At 40.0% G+C, this 25359-nt stretch overlaps 1 protein-coding gene across 11 annotated transcripts in view; it reads left to right on the top strand.

Moving 5' to 3' along the window:
- Positions 1-25359, top strand: part of Utrn (utrophin) — a 514855-nt gene that overhangs the window by 418938 nt on the left and 70558 nt on the right. For all 11 annotated transcript variants that reach the window (XM_028861232.2, XM_028861242.2, XM_028861237.2 and 8 more), the window contains 5 exons: positions 1767-1913; positions 4629-4707; positions 7680-7740; positions 22960-23021; positions 24998-25072. In XM_028861232.2, coding sequence (XP_028717065.1) covers positions 1767-1913; positions 4629-4707; positions 7680-7740; positions 22960-23021; positions 24998-25072 — 424 coding nt within the window. The remainder of the gene's footprint in view (positions 1-1766; positions 1914-4628; positions 4708-7679; positions 7741-22959; positions 23022-24997; positions 25073-25359) is intronic.

Raw genomic sequence — 25359 nt, 5'->3', positions numbered from 1 at the left:
TCTGTATTAATTGTTAACCCTTTGGACCTGTCAGGCCTGTGTCTATGTGACTGCATGTCTGCATGTGCACATTGCCATATTTGGATATCCAACATCAGTAGGGGTAGATAAACACCACTGGAAATCAACACTCTTTCTCTTTCCATATTGGAAAAGGCCATGTGTCTTTGGAGCTTCCTTTCTTCTGTCTTCTATTGACTCATTGGTATCTGCTGAGGTTGCAAGTAGATCATACTAAACACCTGTTGACGTCCATGGATTCAAATGTCATGTATACACTGCTGTCTCTGATACCTTGATTTTCCTCACTGGTTTTAGGCTCTAGGTCTCTTTCTGGTGGTTTGTTTTTCGCCTCTCCTTTGGACTTAACCACCTACCTTTGGGTCAAGAATTTTAAAACACTAAAATATATTCTGTGATTTACCTTTAAAACAAAGTTGATTCCTGAATATTGGGTTTTAGCAACCATTATGATTCAGGATAGATTATAGGGGAGGCAAAATTTTATCTCTGCCCTCTTGGGAGACTATTCATCTGATCCTAAAATTCTGACATAATACAGAATAACAAAGGTCGATTCTGTTCTTTATTGTAACATCAGAAAGAAGCCTGATGAATACTGTACTCTGTGTGTATGCACACACACACACACACACACACACACACACACACACACACTCTGAAGGTAGGGAAGTGTCTCCTCTCAAACAGTTTCCTTGGGACAGGAAGAATCTAAATGCTAGCAGTGGTAAGAACTAAAATCTGAGATGTCTAGCAGTGGATTTGGAATGGCTCTAGGCAGTCAGAATAGCCCTGCCATGACACTTGGTTTGTATGGTGTGATATGTGTTAGTTGAAAGTCATAGTTGGGCTGAAGACACCAAACAAAGTCCCAAGAGTGCAGGGAAGGGGCCTCCAGGGAGGGCTGCAGAGGTAAATCCCCTAGCTGAGTCATTTAAGGATCCAGGGGGAATAGACAAAGACTTTGTCAGAGGAATGGAGCCAATGCTTTAGACAGGTGGGATTCTGTGGAGAAAGGAGACCATGACTCGATCATTATTCTGTTTGTCTCATTGGTCACTGGTCTAAATGTCTAGCTTTCCGTCTTCATATGCTCGCCCATGCTATACACCTTTTACCTGTCTGCTCTGCACCCAGAGATAGCAGTTCAGTTCTGAGGCTCATCCATAGCTTTTCCTTTATGCTCTTCTCTTCCTGCCCCACCCCTCACCAAAGCACAGACTGTGATCGCAGCAGGATGTGAGTGACAGAGCTTTTCTCTCTGGTGTCCAATAATCATAGGCTGGGGATGAGGAAAGATGTTCTCACTGGCCACCTAACCTAAGCCTGACTGAGTTCAAGTCAACTTATTGCGTCAGATGAAAAAATGGAGTAAGGCAGCCATGTTATAATAGAATCAATGGAGAAAGTATGAAAGCAAATTAGAATCAAGTCTAGAAACAATCAAGTGAAGCACGCAACGAAACAGTCCCATGGCTTGCACATAATAGAGACGAGACAGAAATGCTTAGCAGCTTAAATGAGTTTGCAACATGAGTTTTCCCTTTACACACACACTTAGATGCCCAAGGAGTATCTGGCTGTATGGTTTACGAAAGGCCTGATCCAACCAGCTACTGTTAAGTGCCATCTCTACGAGATGGTCTCACAACCGCCTTCCCATGGTCTTTGGTAGGAAGATGGCAACTCTGGCTTTATAAAGAGTCTCCTCCGGTGACATTTTAAAAAAGTCTCTTTTCTATCAGGCGTTTAGAGAAGAAATTGCACCAATCAACTTGAAAGTTAAAACAATGAATGATCTGTCCAGTCAGCTGTCTCCGCTTGACCTGCATCCGTCTCTAAAGATGTCTCGCCAGCTGGATGACCTTAATATGCGATGGAAACTTCTACAGGTACCAGCTTAGCCCTGTGAGAAATGCTATCTAACAATTGCATAAAGAATAAGGAAAGGGAATAGAAATGTCAGGAAGCTGTGAAATTGTTGATTTGTATTTAGTTTCCTAGTGTACCAGTTCTTTGCTTTTTTTTTTTTCCTTTTTACTGTGGAGAACATTCTATAGGATGTACGCAGACAGAAGCCCTTGGGTGGTCTTTACAACCCACCTTACTTTCAACACGCGTATTAATCTCTTCTCTTCCTTTACTCGATGTAGTTATTCGATAAGTATTTAAGTATTTGATAATGAATTTAGCAAGGTAACATCAGGTATTTGTCTTTCTATATCTTAAATTCAAGGGCATCATTTATTTATGAGTATGGATTTTTAGCATAATTTCTATATGATACTTGTAGAAATTTATACAAAATATATTGAATTGTAGTAATTGGAACCTATAGTCTGCCATAGAAACATTTATCCTATGGTGGCTTGTAAAGGAATCATTTTCTTACCTTTATTATGTATTTGTTTTCCTTTGGAAGGTTACAAAGCTTTTGTCCTTTCTCTTCACATTGCTCACTGTTTAAGACCTTTCTACATCTTTATAGAAAGCATGTCTGGACCTTAGCTCCTAGAAATGACTTTCTCAAAAGGCAGGTCAAAAAAAGGCAGTTGTTTCAGTGGCCCACTTGTAGTAGACTCCAGACTTGTAGACCTTACTTGTAGACGTTAAATTGTAGAACTTACTTGTGGACTCCAGATTTAACTGAGCCAGGACTCAAGTATTCTCAGGTGTGAGCATTGGCTGACTACTGTCCATGTCAGGCAGAAGTTCATGGTACAAAGGATCTGTGACACATTCATTATCCACCTGCTAAGAATCTGAACAACTATGTCATTCTGCTGAAAATTAGCAGGGGCCGATGTGAGTAGAGAGTGACAGTCAATAATTCTAATTTCTCTAAAATATGACACCTAACAAGACAAATATTTCATTTCATTTTATTTTAAGAGTATGATACATTTTATGTTAGAATATGTTTCTTGTATTAGTTCACACATCAAAATGCCCAAGGAGGTCACTGAGATGGCTTAGTAAATAAGTGTATTTGCTGACAAACTGGAGTTTGCCACCAGTAACCCACATGGTAGAAGGAAAGAACCAACTCCTACAAGTTGCACCATGACACCTGTGCCCCACACTCATCCCCGAGTATTTTTTAATTTAATGTTACTTAATTCCTTAATGAGACTGAAGATGCAAGATATAAATATTCAGTATTTGATAGTCTTTCCTATCATTGTGAAGAATGTCGATAATCTGGGATTTGTTGGGCAAAGCATATTAAATTTGTAAGTGCTCAGAGAAATGTTTGAACTTCATTCTTTTTTCTTCTGCTCCGTTCCTCCGCATCATTATCTTTCATTATACTCATTTAAAGATTGTTCTGGTCTTTCTTGATTTCCTTTCTGCTCTGCCTGTTACCACCATCTCTAAAGACGTCAGACAACATGTTCTATTTGCAGGGAAGTATTTATTCTCCCATCCTTATCTTCGACCCTGGTAGCTGCCAGAGTTCAAATATCAGTCATGAATAAGGAAAAAAAGAAATCTACCCTAGCAGACAGTGCTGTTAAATTTCAGGAATAGCAACTTACTTGCTCATAAAATATGACATTTGAGTATTTGCCATAATGAATAAAGTGTATTCTGATGCAATTTAATGTAGCTAACCAGGAGAAACCTGAGCTGCCCAGTGAGCTAGACAAATACAAGTTTTATTGACAGGTAGCTGAAAATGAAATTGTCCATCCAAATGGAACAGCTCCCCAACACTTTAGGGACACGTAAAAGGAGGAAGGAAATGGCGATGCCGTTGTTGGTTTCCATTGTTTCGTAGTGTCGTAGCTGTGTTTTGTAATGTGGTGGCACACTAACCATAGAATGTGTGCTATAAAAGGTAGTAATATACTGGGATATGCTGGAACACATCGCACCTACAAGAGGGATGCTCAGGGACTCTTCTTTCTTTTGGTAGTGATCATCAGATGCAAACTCCTAGGAAAATCAGAAGGCGTTTCACACTCATCTATTATATATTTCTATCTATCTCTCTATCTACCTATTAATATATCTATCATCTGTCTAACTGCCTGTCTCCCCATCTATCCATCTGTTTATGAATTTTCCTTGGAGTACTCCAAGCTTTATTTTCCACTCACTCTCTGGCCTTTTTTACCATTCTTCTTACAAAAGAGAGATGAATATGGACTCACTCCATTGCCACATCTTAACCTAATCTGCCTTAGAAGCATGATTCCTGAGGGGAAGTGAAATAGAACAGTTTGAAATCATAGGTCTGGCCCCAGAAGGCCAAGGTAAGAATATTCAAGTTTTTTGACTAGTTGTATCTTCAGAAACTTCTTTGTGTCTGTTTCTTCTCTGGAAACTTATAACTGTAATAATACTTAGCTAATGAAGTTATTTATAGATTTAAATTTCATATAAATAGTTTAGAAGTGGCTCTGGCTTTCTTTACCATTATTTAATGTCAGAAGTTGGTTTTCATACTACTACATTAATAAGAAAGGAAAAGAAGGATTCTGCCCAAACAGCAATGAATCGATTGAGTAGCAGTATCATTTAATGTAGTAATTAAACCAAGGATATTATGAAAATGATTGTTTTGAAGTCAGTAATTTCATCTGGCTTGTGCATGTGTGCAGGTTTCCGTGGACGATCGCCTTAAACAGCTCCAGGAAGCCCACAGAGATTTTGGGCCATCTTCTCAACACTTTCTGTCTAGTAAGTATGAATAAATTTGAGATCTTATTAATTGAAAATATTAGCAAATTCCTTCAGTTCTGCCCAAGAAGCTACATTCTTTGATATAACTATAATTAGAATAAATACATGTTTAAGAGAAGATAATTCATGAAATATTACTTACTGCTTATGTAATACAGTATACAAATTTGTTTGTCTTTAGATATATTTTCTCATTTAAACACTGGTTATGATAACTAATATAGTATAATATTATTGCCTTATCATGCAAAGGTTATGAACTTTTCACACCAAAAAATTTATGCTTTAAGATTTTGAATTTGTTTATCTCCATTCACAAAATAGTATACTTAGTGTTTTTGGGGTTTTTTGTTTGTTTGTTTGTTTGTTTTTGTTTTAAGCCGCATGTGCATTTTAAATTTCTAACTCTACAAATCCTTAACTGAGAAAGTTTTGGTTTACCAAGCTCATGGTATTTGTGTGCCAGCCTCTTTTGTGGGCAAATGTTGCAGATTGAGTGTTGCACATAGAGTTAATGGAACATCCTTCAACTGGAATTTCTAATTTTTTGTGCACTTCATGTGGACTTAAATAAATAAATTTGAGCCCTGTCTGATTTATCATTCACTGCTAAGGATATTTAAAAATGTTGAATTTTGAAACTCCCAGATTGAGCATAAATGTTAATTCTGTCTTTTACCAGACCTGAGGATTTTTTGAAAGTTAATTTCTTGGTCTTTGCATACCTATTTACTCAGATGGCCTCGAGAATTAAATGCAAAAGTCTATCAAGCTATACAAAGCAGCCAACCCACAGCTTGGCACAAATGCTTTCAGCACATATTAATGCCTTTCCTTTCATTTCAAATGGCAAGTCTATGGAAGAACGCAAGTTATGTAATTTAATTCCATTTCAATAAATCTTAAGCTCAAGGCCAAGAGTGTTTCTCAGTTATGGCAAATTTTTTTCATCTAGAACCATAGAGAAAGATGAAATCAAAGTCCATGTATCCTAAGTTAATGCCCTTGGTATTTTGTCTTCTTTTGTTTTTGTTTTTGTTTTTGGTCACTGAGAGAAAACTGGGAACCTGAATCAAAGGTCAGGCTTTACTTTCATATTTTTGAGAAGTTTAATTAATTATTTCCTGTCCCCTGCCTCTGACATACCCAATTTCACTTCCTAAACTGAGTCTGAAGGTATTTGCCTCTAAATAATGTATAGCCCTTTCTAGTGGGTAAGGATGGATTTTTTTAAAAAATATTTAACAAATGGATGTCATTATTGTTGAAATAAATAGGCTTTTATTATACTCATTAGATAGTAAGTATTATAATTTCTAAATTCTATAGAATAAACCAAGATTAAATTAAATAGGAATTTGTAAATAATTGAGATTTTCTTTATAGTTCAAATGATCAGTTATCTGTTAATGTTGATGAAGCCCTAACTTTTTACCTGGCAACCTCTCCCATGGAAATCTAGTTCATGTTCCCTAAGATGTGAAGTGTCGTAGAATTGGCACAGACTTTGTGGTGCTCAACCACACGGCCTTTCAGTGTTTAGCAACTGACAGTCCAGGAAGCTTGGTTATTTGAATCAATAATTATTAAATAACATGAAAAAGTGTGAGCAAAATTCCCGTCAGTACATTTAATAATTCTTCTCCCTTGCTGCTTAGAGTCTTCGGCTTGATTGTGTTCTTTGGCCTTTATCCATGGTTATTAAAGAAGCCTGTTCCATGAGGCACATAATAAAACCTGACCTATTAGCCTGTTGCCAACACTGAAATGGGGTTGACTCTCATGAGAAATTAGTGTGCCTGATTCCTCGTTTCCATGTCCATTTGTGAACTTCCGTGGACACAGAAGAATGAGGGCTGGCCTTTCATCAAGGCAGGCACAAATGTTAAGGAGGCAGTTTACTGAATTAATGTTTGGGAACGTGTTTGCGTCTGAACTGTACCACTGATTCACTAGGTCTACTTAGGAGTGCTATTTTTATCCCTGTATACTTAGCTTCCTCTCTATCAAATTCAATGTCAATGTGTGGATCTTGCTGCCACACATTTACTTTTTTAAAAATAAAATGTGGATTTGGAAAGCTTGGCAAAGTTTAGAATGCTACAGATTTGTAAGGTATCAATGTGCCAAGAAATTAAGAAAACAAAATGGTGACAAATGTCTACGTGACGGTCTAGTGATACTTGCAAAATTTGTTTCCAGTTTACCTGGTAGCTTGCTTAGCAAAATTCCTCTAGCTCTAAATTCATGAGGGCTACTCAACCCAAATAAGTTTTTAAATAATTGACTTACTAAGACAGTAATGTGTTTTTTACAAGTAATCAGTAAACAAAGCGGTAAAAACTGAAGTATTTCCATTAAAAACTAGAGCATCTCAACCATAATAATTCCTACTACAAACATGGGAAATTGTTTTCTGTGTATTGCAGATGAAAAGAAGTGTCTAATATTCTTTTTAGACAATCGGCTTGGCTCATAAATACCCTTGCCCATTTTTATGTTAAATTTTCTTTCTAAAGACTTCTTATAATTAAATTTGAGTGCCATCTGTTCTTAATAGCTGTGCCTATGACTATGGCACAAAGCGAGGAGTTATTATTAGTGATCTAGAAATTCAGTCTTGAGAATTATGGCTTTTAATCTGAATACACAGTGCGTAGGGGCACAGCTTGCAGATGGCGCCGAGTTCTGTGTTGTGATGGTTGTGAACAGTTACCTGAGTTTGTGGAAGTCTTTTCATCAACAGGTTCCGACAGAATCGCCCCTGGCGGGTGAGTCTCGGTTCTTTTCTTCACTTCACACAAATCTGAATCTTTAAAGCTGTTCTGCTTGGCCTCGTGCTTTTCCTAATTGCAGGAATCCAGTTTTGACAGAGCAGGTCTCTCAAGAGCTGCTCTGAAATGTGTTCAGTTGTTTTGCATTAAGGTGTAAGGCTTGCTGCTTCTAACAACTTTCCTTTGTTTCCTCAGCTTCAGTCCAGCTTCCCTGGCAAAGGTCCATTTCGCATAATAAAGTGCCCTATTACATCAAGTAAGTTGACTTTGCTTCTCCTTTAGGTACCAAGAAAGTAAAATTTTACCAAACAACTTAGGAACTCTCCCTCCCCTGTAACTTGTTTTGTTTTGTTGGGTTTTTTGTTTTGTTTTGTTTTTCATTTTTTTTGTTTTGTTTTTTGGTTGTTAAGTGAGATAAGGTCTCACTATGTAGTCCTGACTGGTCTGGAATTCATTATGTAGACCAGACTGGCTTTGAACTCAGGGAGATTAACCCAGCCTCTGCCTCCCAAGTGCTGGAATTAAAGATGTGTATCACCAAACCCAGCTCCTGTACTTTTAAAAACAGAATTTAATCCTCTTACCTAGAGGAAGCTATTTGTAATTATTGTTGAGAAGAAATGAGTTTCAAAATCAGAGAGTTGTCATTCATTAGGTTTTCCTGGTCTTGGGGAAAGGTATCTGAGTTACCATTTTACCACAATTATCAACTTCTTCACCTCCCTCTTCCACCTTAGCATCACCATAAGGTGGTTGTTGTTGTTTTCAGCCTACTTTCTCTTTTCTGTTTCTTCTTATGTGACATTTTCTGAGTCTTGTCTAGTTTATCCACCATCCCAGGATGCTGATCCTTGGCTTACTCTGTATTTTGTCGCAGAGCGGAATGATGAAGTACTGCTATTATCCCTGGAAGTGTAAGTTAGTGAGGCCGTTTGATTTACAATGCAGTCTAGCACTAAGCATTGTCATCGACCCTATTGTGTGTAAGGAGAACTAGGTCGTAATTCTGAGAGTGCACACCGAGTATCCAAAGACAGCCATGGTTCACATTAGCTGTGTGGCCTTGGGCATGTTAGATAAAAATATCTTTGCCAAGTTTTCTTTGTATTATTCTGAAACAAAGTGTGGTCTCTTGAAATCCTATGCCAATTTTAATTGACCTGTCTGATCTTTCTTTTGGAAAAGTTTGTGAAGACAATATTAATGGACTAGTACTTCTTAATGTGCCTTTCCTTCTATCCTAAAATCTATCCTCTTTTTTTTTTGGTTTTTCGAGACGGGGTTTCTCTGTGTAGCTTTGCGCCTTTCCTGGAACTCGCTCTGTAGACCAGGCTGGCCTCAAACTCACAGAGATCCGCCTGCCTCTGCCTCCGAGTGCTGGGATTAAAGGCATGCGCCACCACTGCCCGATTCCATCCTCATTTTAAAAACAAGCTTGATTGTCATCATCTATAAAAGTATATTAAGCAATATGTACTGCATTGCTTTGTGAGAATCTAACTCCTTTGTTCATGGACAGCATATGGTATACTGAGTTGTGATGAATTCAAGAATGACGCATCAAAGCAGTTGATGAGTGTATAATTTCTATAGGCACAGATGGAAAGGAGTCTGAGGCTGGGTGAAATGACTTGTCTTTACTGAAAGCACTTGTGGTCATCTATTTCAAATTTAAAACTTTCTTTGATGTTTTACGGTTTTTATTCCAATTAATAGTAACTAGAGCAATAGTGTTTGAGTTAGTTTGGGTAAATATTGACTTGAACCAAATAATAGGGCTATAGTTATAACTCTGAGACAGAATAAGCTCTCTCTTTAATGATGTCCAATACTAAAGCCCCTGGAACACAGAATATGCTAGGTGGCTTAGCCGGGTAGTCTCCAGATTATAGACTGCCATAGGCAGATTATTCTGATAGAGTAAGTGAAAACATGGGGACTTTTAAACAGGAAGAGAGCAGTAGAGGAGAGGCCAGACTTGGGGAATTACAGATGTAACATTGAAGATGGAAAAAGAGAAATGTAATCCTGGGAATAAAGACAGCCTCAAGAGGCTGGAAAAGGAAGGGAGTGAGGTCCTTGTAGACCCCTCCAGAGAGGAACACATCCATGCCAGATTCAATGCCAGTCTTTGGAAGTTTTTGTGTGGTAGCATTAGAAAATGAGTATATATACAGTCCCAAGTCTTAGAATTCTATAAAGATTGGTTAGCGTTAATTAATGGATTGGAGACCTCTATAATCAGATTTTTTTTTAAAACATGCAATCTTGATCTAGTATAAAGGAGTTTGTTTTCACTAGATAAAGATAATAGGAAATCTCTTACTCAGTGAGGCTTACACACTGATTTTTCTGGGGATTTTTTGTTTTTGTTTTTGGTGTATGTTGGGCAGAGGGATTTCTATAGTGCCTCTTTGTGTACATTCTTCCATTAGCTAAGAATTTCTGTTTGTCCACATCACTTATAGATGACCAGGGGTTAACTAGCAGTTAGACTTCCTCTAACCCCTAGCGTTTATGCTGGGATCCTGTGGAAGAAAGTTTTTGCTCAGACTGTGAGTTTTTATGGAGAGAAAACCGTGTGGGAGAAAAGTTAGTTTATCTGATGTCTTGTTGCTTGGTCATAACCAATGCTGGAAAAATAATAAAATAAAACACAGTGATAGAAATTCTTTAATGATGCTGGTTATGGGTGAACCTTCCTATGTTGTCTTCCATGTCTTTAGTAAGTATCAGAATTTGTTTCTTTGTTTCTTTTTCTGTAGTAATTATTTGATAGTCTGGCACATGCATATAATGCATTCTGGCCGTGTCATTTCCATATTCTATCTTCCCCTCTTCCCACCTCCATAAATCCCCTCCTACCACCAGGTCCCCATCTTACTTTTATGTGTAAGATGAATTGCTAAATGGTCTTATTAATTAAAAAAAAAAACAAAAAAAAACAAAACCCAGAGCCAGATATTGGCGTGAAAACCTGAGAGATCAGAGGAATAGTAAAAGCCACAGCCAACCTCACCTCACCAACACCTCAGTCTCCAAAGAGACCTACTTCCTGTATACCCACACCTATATGCCTTTCTGTTCTGCAAACTCATCTCCTCTCCGCCCAGCTACATCACTTTCTCTTCTTGCCAGCTCTGTCACTTTCTGTATGTCTGTGCGGACCTCCAGACCTTTATGGTTAACTAGTGTTGGAATTAAAGTTATGTACCACCATACTTGACTCTGTTCCTAGTGTGGCCTTGAACTCGCAGAGTTCCAGACGGATCTCTGCCTGCCAAGTGATAGGATTAAAGGCATGTGCTACCATTGCCTGACCTCTGTGTTTAATATGGTGGCTGACTTTTTCCTCTGATCCTCAGATAAACTTTATTAGGGTGCACAATATTTTGGGGGACACCATACATCACCACAGTTAGTCTTTTTGTTTTGTTTTTGTTTGTACTTTGTGACTCAGGTCCTCCTTTGTGAGCATCGGTCTATAACTGTCCACTAGAGAATGGCTCATTTTCTTAAATGCATATAGATTTAGTGTTAAATGTCATTTAAGGTTTTCACAATTTAGAGCAAATTCTCCTGGTTTTATGAAACTCATTTAACTGGCATTTTTACATTACTCTGTTATGCAACTTTCTAGTTTATTTCCCCATAGAAAAGGAACATTAAACTTGGGAGGTAGAGTTAGAGAGCCAGTATTTCATATGGAGAATTGTTATGAAAACAAAATTTAATCCTCAGATAAATTCATAAGCTAGTAAATGATAAATGAAAAGGCTTTTAACGTGTACTTTCCTTTGCATGCCCGTACAAATAAGTAAAAGAAAAATGTTAAAAACCTATTTAGCATTATTGTCACACCATTAGAATTTCCTGGGGCAAATTGAGTGAATTAATTTAGCCAATAGAAAATAGTATTCAAGTGGAAATTTTAAGTTTACATGTTAATACTTTTAATGCTAGAGTACAGCAAGAGAATTTGAAAGGAGAGGTCAAATTATTTATAGTTTATATCTTAGTTGTATAGGTTAATTAAAATATATATTATGCACATCAAGATGGTCCTTTATTAACATTTTGAAGTGCACTGCAGTGAGTGACATGTTTTTGAAGAGTGGCAGGATACAGATCTGAAATGTAAGAACTTGTCTATGGGGCATGAGTCTTTGTTAATGCCCGTGTTAGTCAGGTTTCTGTTGCAGTAACAAATGCCTGCGATGAAAGACATACGCTCCTAAAGAAAAACAGGTTAAATCAAAAGGAAGAGCTGTGGAGCCCAGTCCCGATGGACACATCTACAAACACTCCCTCACCTGAGAACATTGCAGAAGAGGGGGTGGAAAAATTGTAAGAGCCAGGGCATCAGGGAGTTTGCTGTGAGATTGCGTCTCCTAGCAACGTTAGAAGATCCACGCAGCGTGTCTTACCAACATGTCTGCCCAAACACGAGCTGAACAAGGACGGCGCCAACGGGCATACCAAACTGGATGGGGAAAAATCCACATCGCCTCAGCCCTACACAAAGAACTACAGGCAACCGAGGGAAGCTGGGAGCGGGAGACATGACCCTCTTAGAGGAAGAACATACATGCCAGTTGGTTGTCCAGTGCCAAACCATCAGCCATGAAAACATGCATACAAGTAATGTTATGTGGACTTGGCAGCTTATATTTAGGACTGTATGTGTATATGTATGCATACATACATATATGGCTCATGCAATAACCAATAGTGGAAAAGAGGTCATGAATTTGAAGGAGAATGGGAAGGTGTACATGGGAGGTCCTAGAGGGAGAAATGTAAACATAGTCTCACAAATAAAAAGAAAATAAATGTGTCTTAATTAAGGTTTTTATTGCTGTGAATAAACACCATGACCACAGCAACTTACACGATAAACATTTAACTGGGGCTGACTTACAGTTCAGAAGTTAGTCCATTATTGCCATGGTAGAAGGCATTGATGGCCTGCAGGCAGACATGGTGCTGGAGAAGGAGCTGAGTTCTATATCTAGGTTGGCAGGCTGCAGGAAAACCCAATGAGCCCCTGGACTTTGTTTGAGTTTCTGAAACCTTAAAGCCCGCCCCTAGTGACAAATTTCCTCCAACAAGGTCATACCTCCTAATAGTGCTACTCCCTTGGAGTGTATGGGGACTATTTTCATTGAAATCACCACAGTCCATAAAATGAAAAGATTAAAAAAAAAAAAAAAAAAAAAAAAAACACCAGGAAGAAGGAGAAGAAAACCAGATTACTTTTGGCTTACAGTTCTGGATGCTCCAAGTCATGGTCCATTGTCCCTGTTACTTTGTTACTGTTAACAAAAAGCATATCACAGAAGAAGCCTGTGGAAGTCAACCTCTCATCACATAGCCAGGAAGCCAAAGACAGGAGAAGAAAGGAGCTTCCAAGGCATGCTCCCAAATACCTGATGATGCCCCACCAGACCTCACCTCTTACAGGCTTCACAGCTTCCCAGTAGTGCAGTATCAGGGAGCAAGCCTTGCACACAGAATCGGGGGGGGGGGGGAGCGGAGTAGTTAACACCAGACTGTAGCAGTGTCTTACGTTGACATGATCTTTAAGCTGTATCTGCTGCTTAGAACGGAGACTTTCCTAAAGAAAGCTGCTCGGGGTTTTGTTTTGTTTTGCTTCTAAGATGGTCCAGTGGTAGCTTACCCTACTCTGAGCTTAGAAAGTTTGACCTTGGCTCCTATTACTGTCACAGCCTACAGAACACAAAATCAAAATCTGTCATGAACTCTAGCTCTCTCCATTGTGACTTGTTGGTTCCACATTTTGTGTTTTGTCTACATTTCTCTAGTTGGAAGTTAACTGGCAGGGTGTTTGGGAGGTGAAAAAGTGATGGCTACAGCTTTGGGCTGAATTTTCCTAATATGCCACATGTATTAGGTAAAACCCACTGTTGGGGGGGGGGGGAAGCCACTGCTTTCTTAATAATAATAAATAGTTGTCCGAGCTAATAATAACCATAACTGAAATCAATTACATGTAAAACAGTTTCCCATCATTTTATATGGGGTTTTTTTTGGGGGGTGGGGAGGGGGTATACTTGTGTGTGTTGAACACATATGCAGTGGTGTAAGTCTGGAGGTCAGAAGACAGCCCACTACGGACATGTAAGGGAAGTTCACCCTGTGGTTTGATTGTATACTAAGGTGCTTTTCTATAAATATGAGAATGCCATTCTCTACAGCCCTGCAAGGGAGAGGGCTGGCAAGACAGCTTAGCACAGAGCATAGAGCATTATTACCATGAGACCACGGAAGACAAAAGAACGACCCGTTTTCTTCTCTTCCCTACAGCGTACTCTCCAAATCCCAAAGGCTCTACTTTCTAGAAAGCCCTCCCCTTAGTACAAATGATGAGCTTGCCTTTGTGACAGAACTTCGCCATCTCAGCCTTCCACTTGTCTCTCTCTGTCTCTCTCTCTCTCTCTTTTCTACTGAAATCTGAAATACAGATGTTAATTGTGCATAGAACCCTATGTACCACAGACAGTCTCATACACTAATCTTTCGTATGGATGTTTTAGTAAATTCTGATGATAGGGAACAGGTACAGCACATTCCCTGAAATGTTCCTCACTGTGATAAAGTGTTATGTAGAATTTTCTATACCATCACACGTTTGTGGTGTTTCTTTTCTTGTAATAACTCCAACTTTGTGTAGATCTCAATTGAGATTTTTCTTTAGCTGATCACCTCTCCCTTTGTGTTCTTGTTTTCTGTTTTTCTCTTGGTATCTCCCAGAGCTCTTTGAGATCCCTACTGACCTCTCCAGTTCATTCTCTATCTGCTCCAACCTATCGAATGGTAGAAAATAAGAGTAAAAATTAAATTTTAGGGCTGAGTTTTCTTTACCTCATTTATAGTTTATCTACATATGCATTGTATGTCTGTCCTGAATAAACAGCTTACATAGGGTAGAGGAGAGAACCAAAGTGAATTTCTTTAGGAATTGGAGACCTAGCCTAGGCAGTACAGCAACACTATTTTTTCCCTAAGAGTAGAGAAGATGGGCTGTTGTGGGAAACCGTACTACCCAGCCAAACATGAAAGTGAAAACTCTTGAAGGTGTTTGTCTTCCAGCAACAGCCACATAACCAGAGGTAGTTTACTTTTAAGGATTCTAGAAAATTGAAACCAGAAGCAAAATGAATCCTCAGCAAAGGAATAATGCACAGTGAGAGATAAGTATGTTTCTCTCTGGAGGTCTCCCTACAGGAGTGTTTCTCTCTTCCCCTTCTCCAGAGGACAGATTATATCCCTGGGCTCCAGATTTATAAGTGGCGGCCCTCAGGACACACTTTGAGCCTCTTTCAAGAGGTTAGAGCTTGTGGTGTTTTTTTTTTTTTTTAATGTTAAGTGGCAAAGAAATAATTGAAATTGAAGTTCAAGAAGACTCCTAAGAAATGGTCTGTGACTTATGATTGGAAAATAAATTTTTAAAACTCACTGGGCCAAGTCTGCTGATGGGGAGGAAAGAAGAAAATTGCTCTATGGAAGGATGGAAGCATCTCGGGAATCACTAAATTTCCCCTGTGCTTGAAGACGGCCCCAGACCAATGAGCACACCTTGTCCAGCTTAGGGAACCAAACGGCAGGCAGGCAGTCCTATGTAGCTGGCTGTCAAGAGGCTGTCACTGGAAGCATCTCGCACATTCACCCCTGTTTTAGTTAGTTAAGGTCATGTGGATGGAGCTTTTGAAAACACCCTTGCCTTTCCTAACATGCATATACACATTTCTAGGGCCAGGCCATAAAACTCTGGCTTAGAAACTTCTGGATTCCTCAGTACCCTTGCATTGTGATAACCCCATCATCCTCAGTTTAAAGTGTCATTAAAAAAAGAAAATGATCAGAGATAAAGAATGGCCCAGCGGTTAAGAGCATGTGCTGCCCTTGCCAAGGACCCAAGTTCAGTTCCCAACACCCAAGCCTAATCTGCTTACTCACAACTGTCTATAACCCCAGCTCCAGGGAAATACCGTAGCCTCTGGGGACACCTACACTCACATGCATATTTCCCCCCTGCACGCACGTAATTTTAAAAAATACATAAAAATTTAAGTTACATTTATTTATTTGTTTATTGTGTCTCTGTGAAGCAGGGCATCGTCACAGTTCAGAAGCAGTGAAAAGACACCTCGAAGAAACTGTTTCTCTCCTTCCACCATGTGGGTCCCCAGGGTCAGACTTAGCTTGGCAGGCTGGGTGGTCCACACTTTCATTTACTGAGCAGTATTGCCAGCCCTAAAGTTTGATTTTTTTTTTTTTAAGGATCAGGAACATATTCAGTTTGTAAGTATCTGCCATGTGACGCAGAAAGGACTGCTGTGGAGACTCCACAAAGAAAGTCTGTGTGTGTGTGTGTGTGTGTGTGTGTGTGTGTGTGTGTGTGTGTGTTTCATTTTGTGAAGATTAAGTGATTAAAATTATTATATAATTAAGCAAAAGTACAGAAGTAATAATAATTAAAAACTGTAAAATAAGTAGACTATCTTCTGTTTCAGCTATGAGGTAAAATAATATAAAAGGGATTTCACATAACTATAACAAATTAGAGGTCACTAATCTGCTTTATAAATAAATGAACAGCTGAAGTGGTAGTTTTTGTGTTTTCTTGGGTTTTTTTTTTTCTTTTATTTGAAAAACTATTAGATGTACATTCACCTTTAGAGAGGAAACCACGAGGATATGATGATAAGTTCCTCTGGTGAGATCATACTCCTGATGTCCCTGTCCTGAATCAGAGCCATGCCAGGCTCCCCAGGGACAGGACAAAGGCAGATGGCTGGTAGAAACATTGATGGGTGGTTTGATTCCCCTTATATGAGGATCAAAGGGAGGTAGAGGTGTAGTGAGGTGGCAGCTGGGGTTCCCTATGAGTTCTGGGGCCCGTGTGTTTATTGACCGTGTGTGTGTTTACCCTTCGAATCAATTTTTAGTGCCCCTGCACCAAAGTATCACTTGTCCTTTCCCTTACACGCAGATCTATCCTGAGAATTTAATTGTGCTACTTAATTTGAACCATGTGCTGACAAACCTTCTCCCGCAGTTCTGTACCAACTATTCTATCATCCCTGCCCACAGTATTGACTTTCTGAATTTGGCAATGTAGTATTCCTATTTCTTACAGCCCTCTACAAGCTGTGCCTTTGGACTTGCTCCTGAATCTCAAATTATTTTAAGTGTACTTTACAGTCGAATCCAACAGAGTGCTTTACTGTTTATATTTTGTGTTTCCTTCCCTCATGTCCTCATTACCAGGAGGAGCCAGTGACATCTTGTAAGGAAACTTCTCACCCTTCACAATATGTCTCATGTGAACTATGAGCAAAGAAAGCTCTTTGTTTTGGAATTTTGACCATCAAACTTTCTCCTTTACCCTGTCAATTTCTAATTACATCCCCCAAAAGGTGATCTTGAATTTCCTGCCTTCAGAAGTCCAAAGGATGAGTAAATGTGAGGGAGGACCTTCAGAAGCTGCCTACAGCTTGAGGAACATGGAGTTAGTCCTTCCTCTCATGTGCAGTCTCTCACTGCCCCAGTGGCCCCCCCAGAACATGCAATCCTGTTCATAGCGTGAAGACTCAAGAAACATCAGGGCCTCTGGGTACTGGATGTCCTTTTGTTTTGTTTTTCAAGACAGGGTTTCTCTGTGTAGTTTTGGTGCCTGTCCTGGATCTAGCTCTGTAGACCAGGCTGGTCTCGAACTCACAGAGATACACCTGCCTCTCCCTCCCGAGTGCTGGGATCAAAGGTGTGCGCCACCGCTGCCCGGCTGGATGTTCTTCTTCTAGCCCACACTCAAACCAAAGATTAAGGAGATGACAATGGCCGAATCCCTCCTCTTAGACCTTTGAGATGATATTACTCAGATGATTGCTGTCACTCTGGGCAGATGGCATTTATTTCGCTCTGTATTTTAGACACTTGTGTCAAATGGATTGGTTGAGATGTCTTGTTGGATTCCTGGACAACTTTTATAAGTGTATGTAGAGCAGTTTTTCCAATAATACCAGGGCTTATGCTTTGCCCTAATCAGGTTTATTATCTATTTTCTTTCCTTATCATTTCTTATCTTCTAATGTACGACACAGCTTCCCTAGGAAACTTCTTATCCCCAGAGATAGGGCCTTTCCACTGGGCACCTTGGGGCTTGTTGATAGTTTTGATAAGAGCAGCTTGGATGGAGGCAAAAAGTTAGAGGCCAAACGCAAAGGGGTTGAGTAGATAATGTGACGCCAGGAAGTATAACTGTTGCACAATAGATAGTCAGTTTTGTTTGTGGAGAAGTGGGAAAGCGGGTGAGAGCTAGCAGAAAATGTAAATGTAAAGTTTGCATGTGTGTATGTGCGTGTAGGGCTTTCGAATTTGTTTCTTGGGGAGACTAGTTTTACTGTGAGGACTGATTATGTTTTATATATATTAACCATTGGTGGGGAATTGGCCACTGCTCTCAGTGATTTTCAGTGGGGAAAGGAAGGCAGGCCTGTTACAGATTTGGGAGCAAGGAGATGGAATCCTCATCTAGCAGTTTTTAATTTTTTTCAATGCAGTACAAGACAAAGGCAAGATAATTTTGGGGAAGGGGACCCCTTTTGGAAAGGAAAGAAGAAAGAGGAAGGAAGGGGGCTATCACCTTGGAGTTTAGAGACACTGGTACACTTGTCAGTAGCCAGATGTTTGAGACTTGGAATCAAATATTTAAAGTAGCAGCGGTCTGTCTCTTGAGTGCTTTTCTCCATCTTATTCAGCCACAGCTGGTTTGGTTCAGAAAAGGCAGAGTGATTGAGCAGCTCCAGGCCTGAGATTTGCCAGGGGTGAGAGGGAAGGCAGGGTGATAAAGTTGTTTGGAGTGATTATAATAATGGACTGCCGCCTCAAATCTGGATGGCTTCATCAAGAAATATTTTAAAAAACCTTCATTCTGCAAATCCACTTCCATATCAAGAACTCGGGCTTGAGTCAGACCATCTGTGCTCAGATCCTCGTTCTGTTCCAGGCCTGTGGCCCCCGGCAAGTTATCTAAGTGCCTTCCTCTCTCCTCTCCCACGTCTGCAAAACGGTGATCGTAGTCACCTAAATCACAAACAGCATCATCCTGTGGACTGAGCTTCTCACACACAGTTTGCTCACTGGAATAATAGCCTATTATTTAATTGATTAATAATATTTATCCTGAACAAGCCTTTTATCTTTCACTTGGTCCAGCAAAGAAGAAATCTTTCTTTCTCTGTGATTGTCCTGGCACTGGCCGCCCATGTAGCGGTTTCTCTCCCATTTGTGTTTACCATGAATCGGTCTCCGTTAGGTTTTGCTCTAGTGTGCATCTATATTTATAATTAGAATAAAACAACAACAACAGTCAATGGCAAACCTTGGGGGATCCTGTTCAGCTGTAAAATTGGATAGATAGTAACGGGTAGGTAGATTTAGCCGCCTGCCAGCCTTTGAACAAGAGAAATACCTTCCATATTCAGTTCAAATTTTCAGGTAGGGAATGTGAAGCTACACTGTTAAGGACAAAGAGGCTTAAAAATTATCTTCCCACTGCAGGAGTTTGCCCAGAAATCCATATCGTTCCCATTTATCTCTCAAACAAGCCAACAAAGATGGACTATGCAGTTGGTTGGTTCGTGACCTTTTTGCAATGTTGGGATACAGCATTTTTGTGTTGCATTTGTTCATAAACTTTCTTACATGATTTGCATTTTACCTTCTATGGCTTATGAAATTACATATTCTCAATAAGAGCATTCTCAAGATAGAAGCCTCTACTCCTCCTTAACCTATTTCCTTTAAAGGTATAGAATGTGTAAGCTGTGCCTTGTCCCTACTAGAATAAGAGTCAATTGTCAAGGTAAAATTGTCACTTATAATCATTACACCAAAGTGCTAGAATATAGCCTCAAGAAAGACTGTCTCACATGTTGAAGGACAGTTTTCAAAGCAAGTAAAATCTTGACTTTTATGTAAACAGAAGAACAAGCAACTTTAATCAGCTCACTCACAAATCAGCATTTGTTCTTGTATGCCTTTGTGTTTATAACTGGAATGAAATGATCAATACTAGACCTCATGAAATCCAGTTGGAAGCCTAACATTGGATAGACGCTAGCAGTATTTGGCTCTATGTCAGTATTTAGACAGCATGCCTGTCTGATCATCCTTCATAACTAATTAGTATGAGAGTCAGAAAGAAGTTACAACAGACCCCAAGGAGGCAGAGAGCCACATCGCTGTAGAGTGGGTTAATGGCTATGAAGATGAGTTGACTCGGAGAAACAAAGTTGACAAAGTAATCAATCTCTGTGAGACAATAATCCATTACATTTCAGGAGACACGATTTGCATTTCTGTGGACAAGACTGACCTGATGACTACTGTTCTTCAGTTTAGAAAGTTTAAAATAGCGCAGAAATAATGTAGGTTTCACGGGGTACCCAGCAGAGTTTTCCTCATCGAAGGCTTCAACAGTTTGGTTGTTATTTTGCCTACAACGGCAAAATGGAGGTAGCTGGACACCCTAGGAAGAGCTCACCACTCTCACTATCCCGGGCTTCCTGAGATTTTTGAACTTAAACATTCATTGGGATTTTTAAGTTTTCATTTTATTCTGGGTTGCCTTCCTGAACCAGTTGCGTTTTTGAAGTAGGATTTTTGATAACAACATCAGAGTGTGGCATGATAGTGTCTCTGGCTGCAGGAGAGCGCCTCTCCACACCAGCCCTCAGGTTGCTCCAATGCCATGGTTATTTAGAGGGAAGACGCCGCTCTCGCTCTGTTTTGGTTGCTTGCTCTGGGCAAGCTGGAAGTGTTTTGGCAAGAGTTGCCTGCCGAGCAGCCTGCAGCTGTCCAAATACTTGCAGCCTTTATGTTTAGTGTGGATTTTGCTCTGACCCTCTTTCTGTACTTAAAAATGAAAGAAAGGGGAAAAAAAAAAACCACCCGTGTCTACTTCTTTTTTTTTTAACTGTTGTTTTGTAAACCACAGCTTTACATTTGTAACCAGAGGCTGTGTTTACTTTCAGTTTTTGCAGTTCTGCCTAATGAATCAACTGGTATTGAATTCACAAAGGAGACTCTCTTCCCCTCCCTCCATCTGTTTGCCAAATGTGTGTACTCCTTCAGCTCCCAGGGCATGGCGCCTTCACTTCAGAACCGCTAGCGGCATGCTTTGGAATTCTCAACTGTTCACTTGACTAGCCAGTGGTATTTTGTCCTATTACATAGCGTTGTCCCAGGGGAAGGTCCACCTCTGTAGCTCTAGAGAATACATACGTAATATTTAAGTGTGACGCTCAACTCTGCATTGCTTAGAGCTATAGTTTGCCCCATGAACCTCCATTTGTCTTATTACAATGGGTTGTATATCTCTGGACAGTAGTGTTACCATGAGGACAGAAATTGCTTGAAAGAAAAGAAAGGAAAAATAACAGTTAAGTCTTGGTTGTCTAAGATTGGCAGCCCAAGGTAGCGCGATGGAATTGTACTGCAATTTCACAAAACTATTCTTTAACTCTTTCTTATTGGTGGCTGAGAGATGTGTTTCTGCCAAGCTCACGACTATACTATGAACAGTCATTTTTAGGGTCAGACAACTTATAATGTTTAGTACAGTATAGCGTACTATAGGGATAGCGTAGTTTTGCTAGTATTCATGTCAAGTGGAAGTACTTCCTCCATTGCACTGGAGTTAAACTCAAGTATAGAGCAGCCAGACAGCCTTCCAACGGGTTTTAAAACATCTTCCCATCACAGAATTAGTCTGTCTGAGATCCTCGGGACATCTAACCTACTATTTATTTATTGAAACCCATTATGAATTACTGGGCCATTTTGTTACCCAGGTATACAGAACAATGATTCTGTTCTTTGCCCAGCAATGCAAACTACTTTTTTGATGTATTACATAGGTTGTAAAAGCAATGATTTCTCTTAAATTTTTTATGAATATTTTAATATCATCTCTCATATACCGTGTGATTTCACATAGCTTTCTAAACAGTTTCTTAAGAAGGAAGGTGCAACTAAGAAGTCTTTTGAGGACTATTAGATGTTATTACTCTGTTATGGCCAAGATAAGGGACATTAAACTATTTTTAAGCATAACCTATCAAAGTTATGAGCATTTTAACTTACACTTATGCACATAAAGACACACACATGCTTACAGTCACACACACATACACTTACACTCACATATGCACACACATACATATACACACCTAATTTAAGCCCTACTGTTATTTGTTTTGTTACCATATTCTCCCTTTAAGATTTCCAACTAATATATGAATTATAGCAATAACATAAAGATGTGTTTTCCGAATAAATAGTACTGGTTATTGAATAAAACTAGGAAGATGGAGGTAGAATTTAAATGGCAAGAGAGGAACACCGACCTAAGGAGAGGCTGGGGACCTGGGTGTGTAGGGAGAGGAGAGTAAGCAAGCATGAATGGGGAAGGAGAGAAGACCCAGGGTTAAAAAGGAGGGAGGCTCAGTAGATGGCAGGGCGAGGAGATGGTATTCAGATTTAGAGTCTTCATTTCTCTGGTCTTTAGAAATCCGATTAGGGCTCTTAAACTGTGGTAACTCTTCATAACGCCATGACTCTTCACAGCCTTTCTGCTGTCAGAGCGTTTGCTCTGAATGAAAATCGCCATCTGCCTCACAGCAGAGAAATCGTTCCGGAGCCCACATTGATTTGGCCACACCCAGCTCAGTGCCCAAGGGTCCCTGGCAGTTATTCTTTATGTCTGGGTTTCAGCTTGTAATTGTAATTGGTGTTCAGATAGAGAAAGCAGAATTTTATCTATCTTTTCATAATACAGTTGCACAAAATAAAAAAAAATGATTATTCAGAATGCTTTTCATATGTGTATGTGTCTATGTGGTATGAGTGTTTCTTAGTGTTCCTATATGTGTGGGATCAGATGAGTGTGTGCCTGTGTGTGTGTGTGTGTGTGTGTGTGTGTGTGTGTGTGTATGTGTGAGCACTCGTACATGCAGAGATGAGAGGTTGATATCAGGTATCTTCCTTGACTCTTAAGACCTTATATATTGAAGCAGGATGTCTCACTAGAACCAAAAGTCTAGCTTGCCAGTTTGCTTCAGACATCTCCTGCCTCTCTCCCCTGTGCTAGGGCTATAAGTGGTCTTCCAAACCCACCCAGAGCTCATGTGGCTACTGGGGGTCTGAATTTTCATCCTTATACTTGTATGGCCAGTACTTTACCCTCTCAGCCATCTCCTCAGCCCCTATTATTCATACCTGGAATATTGAATACTCATTGTGCACTGGGTTTCCGGATGATCCTTTATGGGGACAAATTTTTTGCATATTTTAAAAATATATTTGTGATTTGTAGGAGCTGTAGCCTTACGTTGTATTTTGTAGTCTGTTGTTTATGTTCAAATGTTTTGTTTTTCCCCCCCGCCAGCCATCAAACACAGACCACCTGTTGGGATCATCCTAAAATGACTGAACTCTTCCAATCCCTCGGTGAGTGTTGCTTTATTTAGTAGTGATGAATGGGCCTACAGAGCCAAGGACTGTGAATTCATAAAAAGACATCCAGCTACTCACCTGCTCCTCATGTATGGATGAAAGACTCCTGCTGTGGCATGACAAGACAGTGACATGACGTGTTACGACAAGAGTCCCAAATGTAAAGGCAGGTAAACTCCTAAGGTCGACACACACAACAAACATTGCCTTTCTTCTCAAGAGAATATGCAATTTGGAAGGGTCGCAGCCGGAAAGACTTCCGTTTCCAGAAGAAATGTCATTGTTGTAGGGTCTCACATCCCTCGTGTTAGTGTTGACCCATAGTTGAGCTTTTCCTGCTTTAAAAAAAAAGGAAAATACAGTAACAATTTAATAACCTCCAATTTACTGATTTATATCTTCGTTTTGCTTTCTATATGGGAAATTTTTTATCCAATTAACTTACTTAATATCATGTTTAAGTCATAAGCCACACTTATTTTAATAGAAAAACACAAGAGCTCTGCTCTTGGGCTAGTGGTCAGTAGGCAGTGCCTTTCAGCTGATGACTCAGATGCCTTCTTCAGTTGACTCAGTGGCCTTGAAAGTTTACTCCTCGGTGGGGGGGTGGGGTGGGAGTAGGGGTGGGGGTGGATTGCTGAATGCTTCTCAAGGAAAAGAGTGGCACAGCCTGTGCTCCACCCCTTCCAGTTTCAAGAACGGCCACATACACTTCTTTTTTCTCTTTAAACGCCAGGCTCCTGCGGGTACTCTGCTTTGGCCATTGGGGCCACAGAACAAAAACAGGAGAAAAAAACACGGCTTTACTTCATTTAGAGACGGAGAGGGGGGAAAACATTGGTGATCTTTGAGTTTTCCTCCTGTTACTTCTCTGGAAATAGAGAAAAAAAAATTGTAATATCCACTGGTTCCAGGCTAGGAATGTTGATTATAGGGTTGTTTTAACTCGATCTATGAAAGAGCAGAAAGGCAAATTGATCAAGGTAGAAGAACACAGAAGGAGAGCCTCATGACTACTGAGGTGGACTGGCAGTTGACAGAAGACTGATCGTCCTGCGGGGCAGATGACTCTGAAGGAAGAAACCCTGTTGATCGGTCAGATAGTCCCCAGTACTAACCGCACCTCCTTTCTTTTCCTCCATAGAGCAGAAGGTCAGGAAACCTTTGCCTACCCTCATGATCCCCAAGGGTCATGGCTGTCACTCCTGCAGCAGAGGGCAGATTAAATAGAAAATCAGTGCCAAATTATCAGTTCAGAGCTTTGAGTTATGAAAGAAATATGAAAAGCAAGAAAGCTTTATGCTCTTGTAGAGGTTTGATGGAGCCAGTTAGAAGTCTGCTTTGACTAAGCAAGATGTTCTACTGGTAAACAGATAGAAGGAGAGGACAGCTTAGCCGGTGTATCCAGGTTCTGCCCGGCTTCTCTGTGCATCATCCTCTTCCTCAGTGTAGGGCAGGACACGCACCACAGGAATGGCTTCGGCAGGGGATGGAGAAGGTCGGAGTGACCTCAGTTTTTATGACTTGTTTTGGGAAAGAGGCATCCAAGTTTCTATGATTTGTTCAGGGAAAAGGATTCTGTTTTTTCTGTGACTTGTTTTAGGGGAGAAAGGAAAAGGAGATGGGGGAAATGGAGGTCAGCCCTTACCTCTCAGGCTTTTTTAGTCTCCTCCTTGAGTTCAAGCAATTCAGCACAGGGTGGGGTGCGGGGTTGGTTCAAAACCTACCGCCTACTTGAAAATGCTTTTCTAGAGTTCTCTGCAAAAGACTGTCTTGCAATTTATCTCAATATGGTGTGAACAATCATTTGATTGCATTCATAAATTGATGTGAGATTTAGTAGGATTTTTTTTTATTGTGAACAGACACATTTTTCCATGATCCAAAATAAGCAAATATGTTCATTCTTGGCATTCAGTATAAGTAAAATAATTAAGAAGGCTTTTAACTTGTTCCCTTTTCCATTTCAGCGGATCTGAATAATGTACGTTTCTCTGCCTACCGCACAGCAATCAAAATTCGAAGGCTGCAAAAAGCTCTCTGTTGTGAGTTATCATCTCTATGTGAATCACCTTGTATTTTGGGGGGGTTACCTTTGTTGTTATTAGTGTTAAAACAAAGACAAATGAAGAGGGTGGTGTATTTGCAGAGTCAATCTGATTTTCAGGGCCCCTCCTTCAAGGCGCTAGCTGTGTTTCTATAAATGCTTCATGATTGGCCCCACCAGTGAGCACTAGCAAAACAGATGAGCAATGCCACTTGCATTTTGAGCACAAAATTAATCAAAACCCAGGGAAAGTGTTTCCAAAAATTATGCTGCCACCCAATTTTG

This window comes from Peromyscus leucopus, chromosome 8a (assembly GCF_004664715.2).
Source record: "Peromyscus leucopus breed LL Stock chromosome 8a, UCI_PerLeu_2.1, whole genome shotgun sequence".
Lineage (NCBI taxonomy): Eukaryota > Metazoa > Chordata > Mammalia > Rodentia > Cricetidae > Peromyscus > Peromyscus leucopus.
Note: the sequence above shows the minus strand (reverse complement) of the source record. Positions and strands in the feature narration are given on the sequence as shown.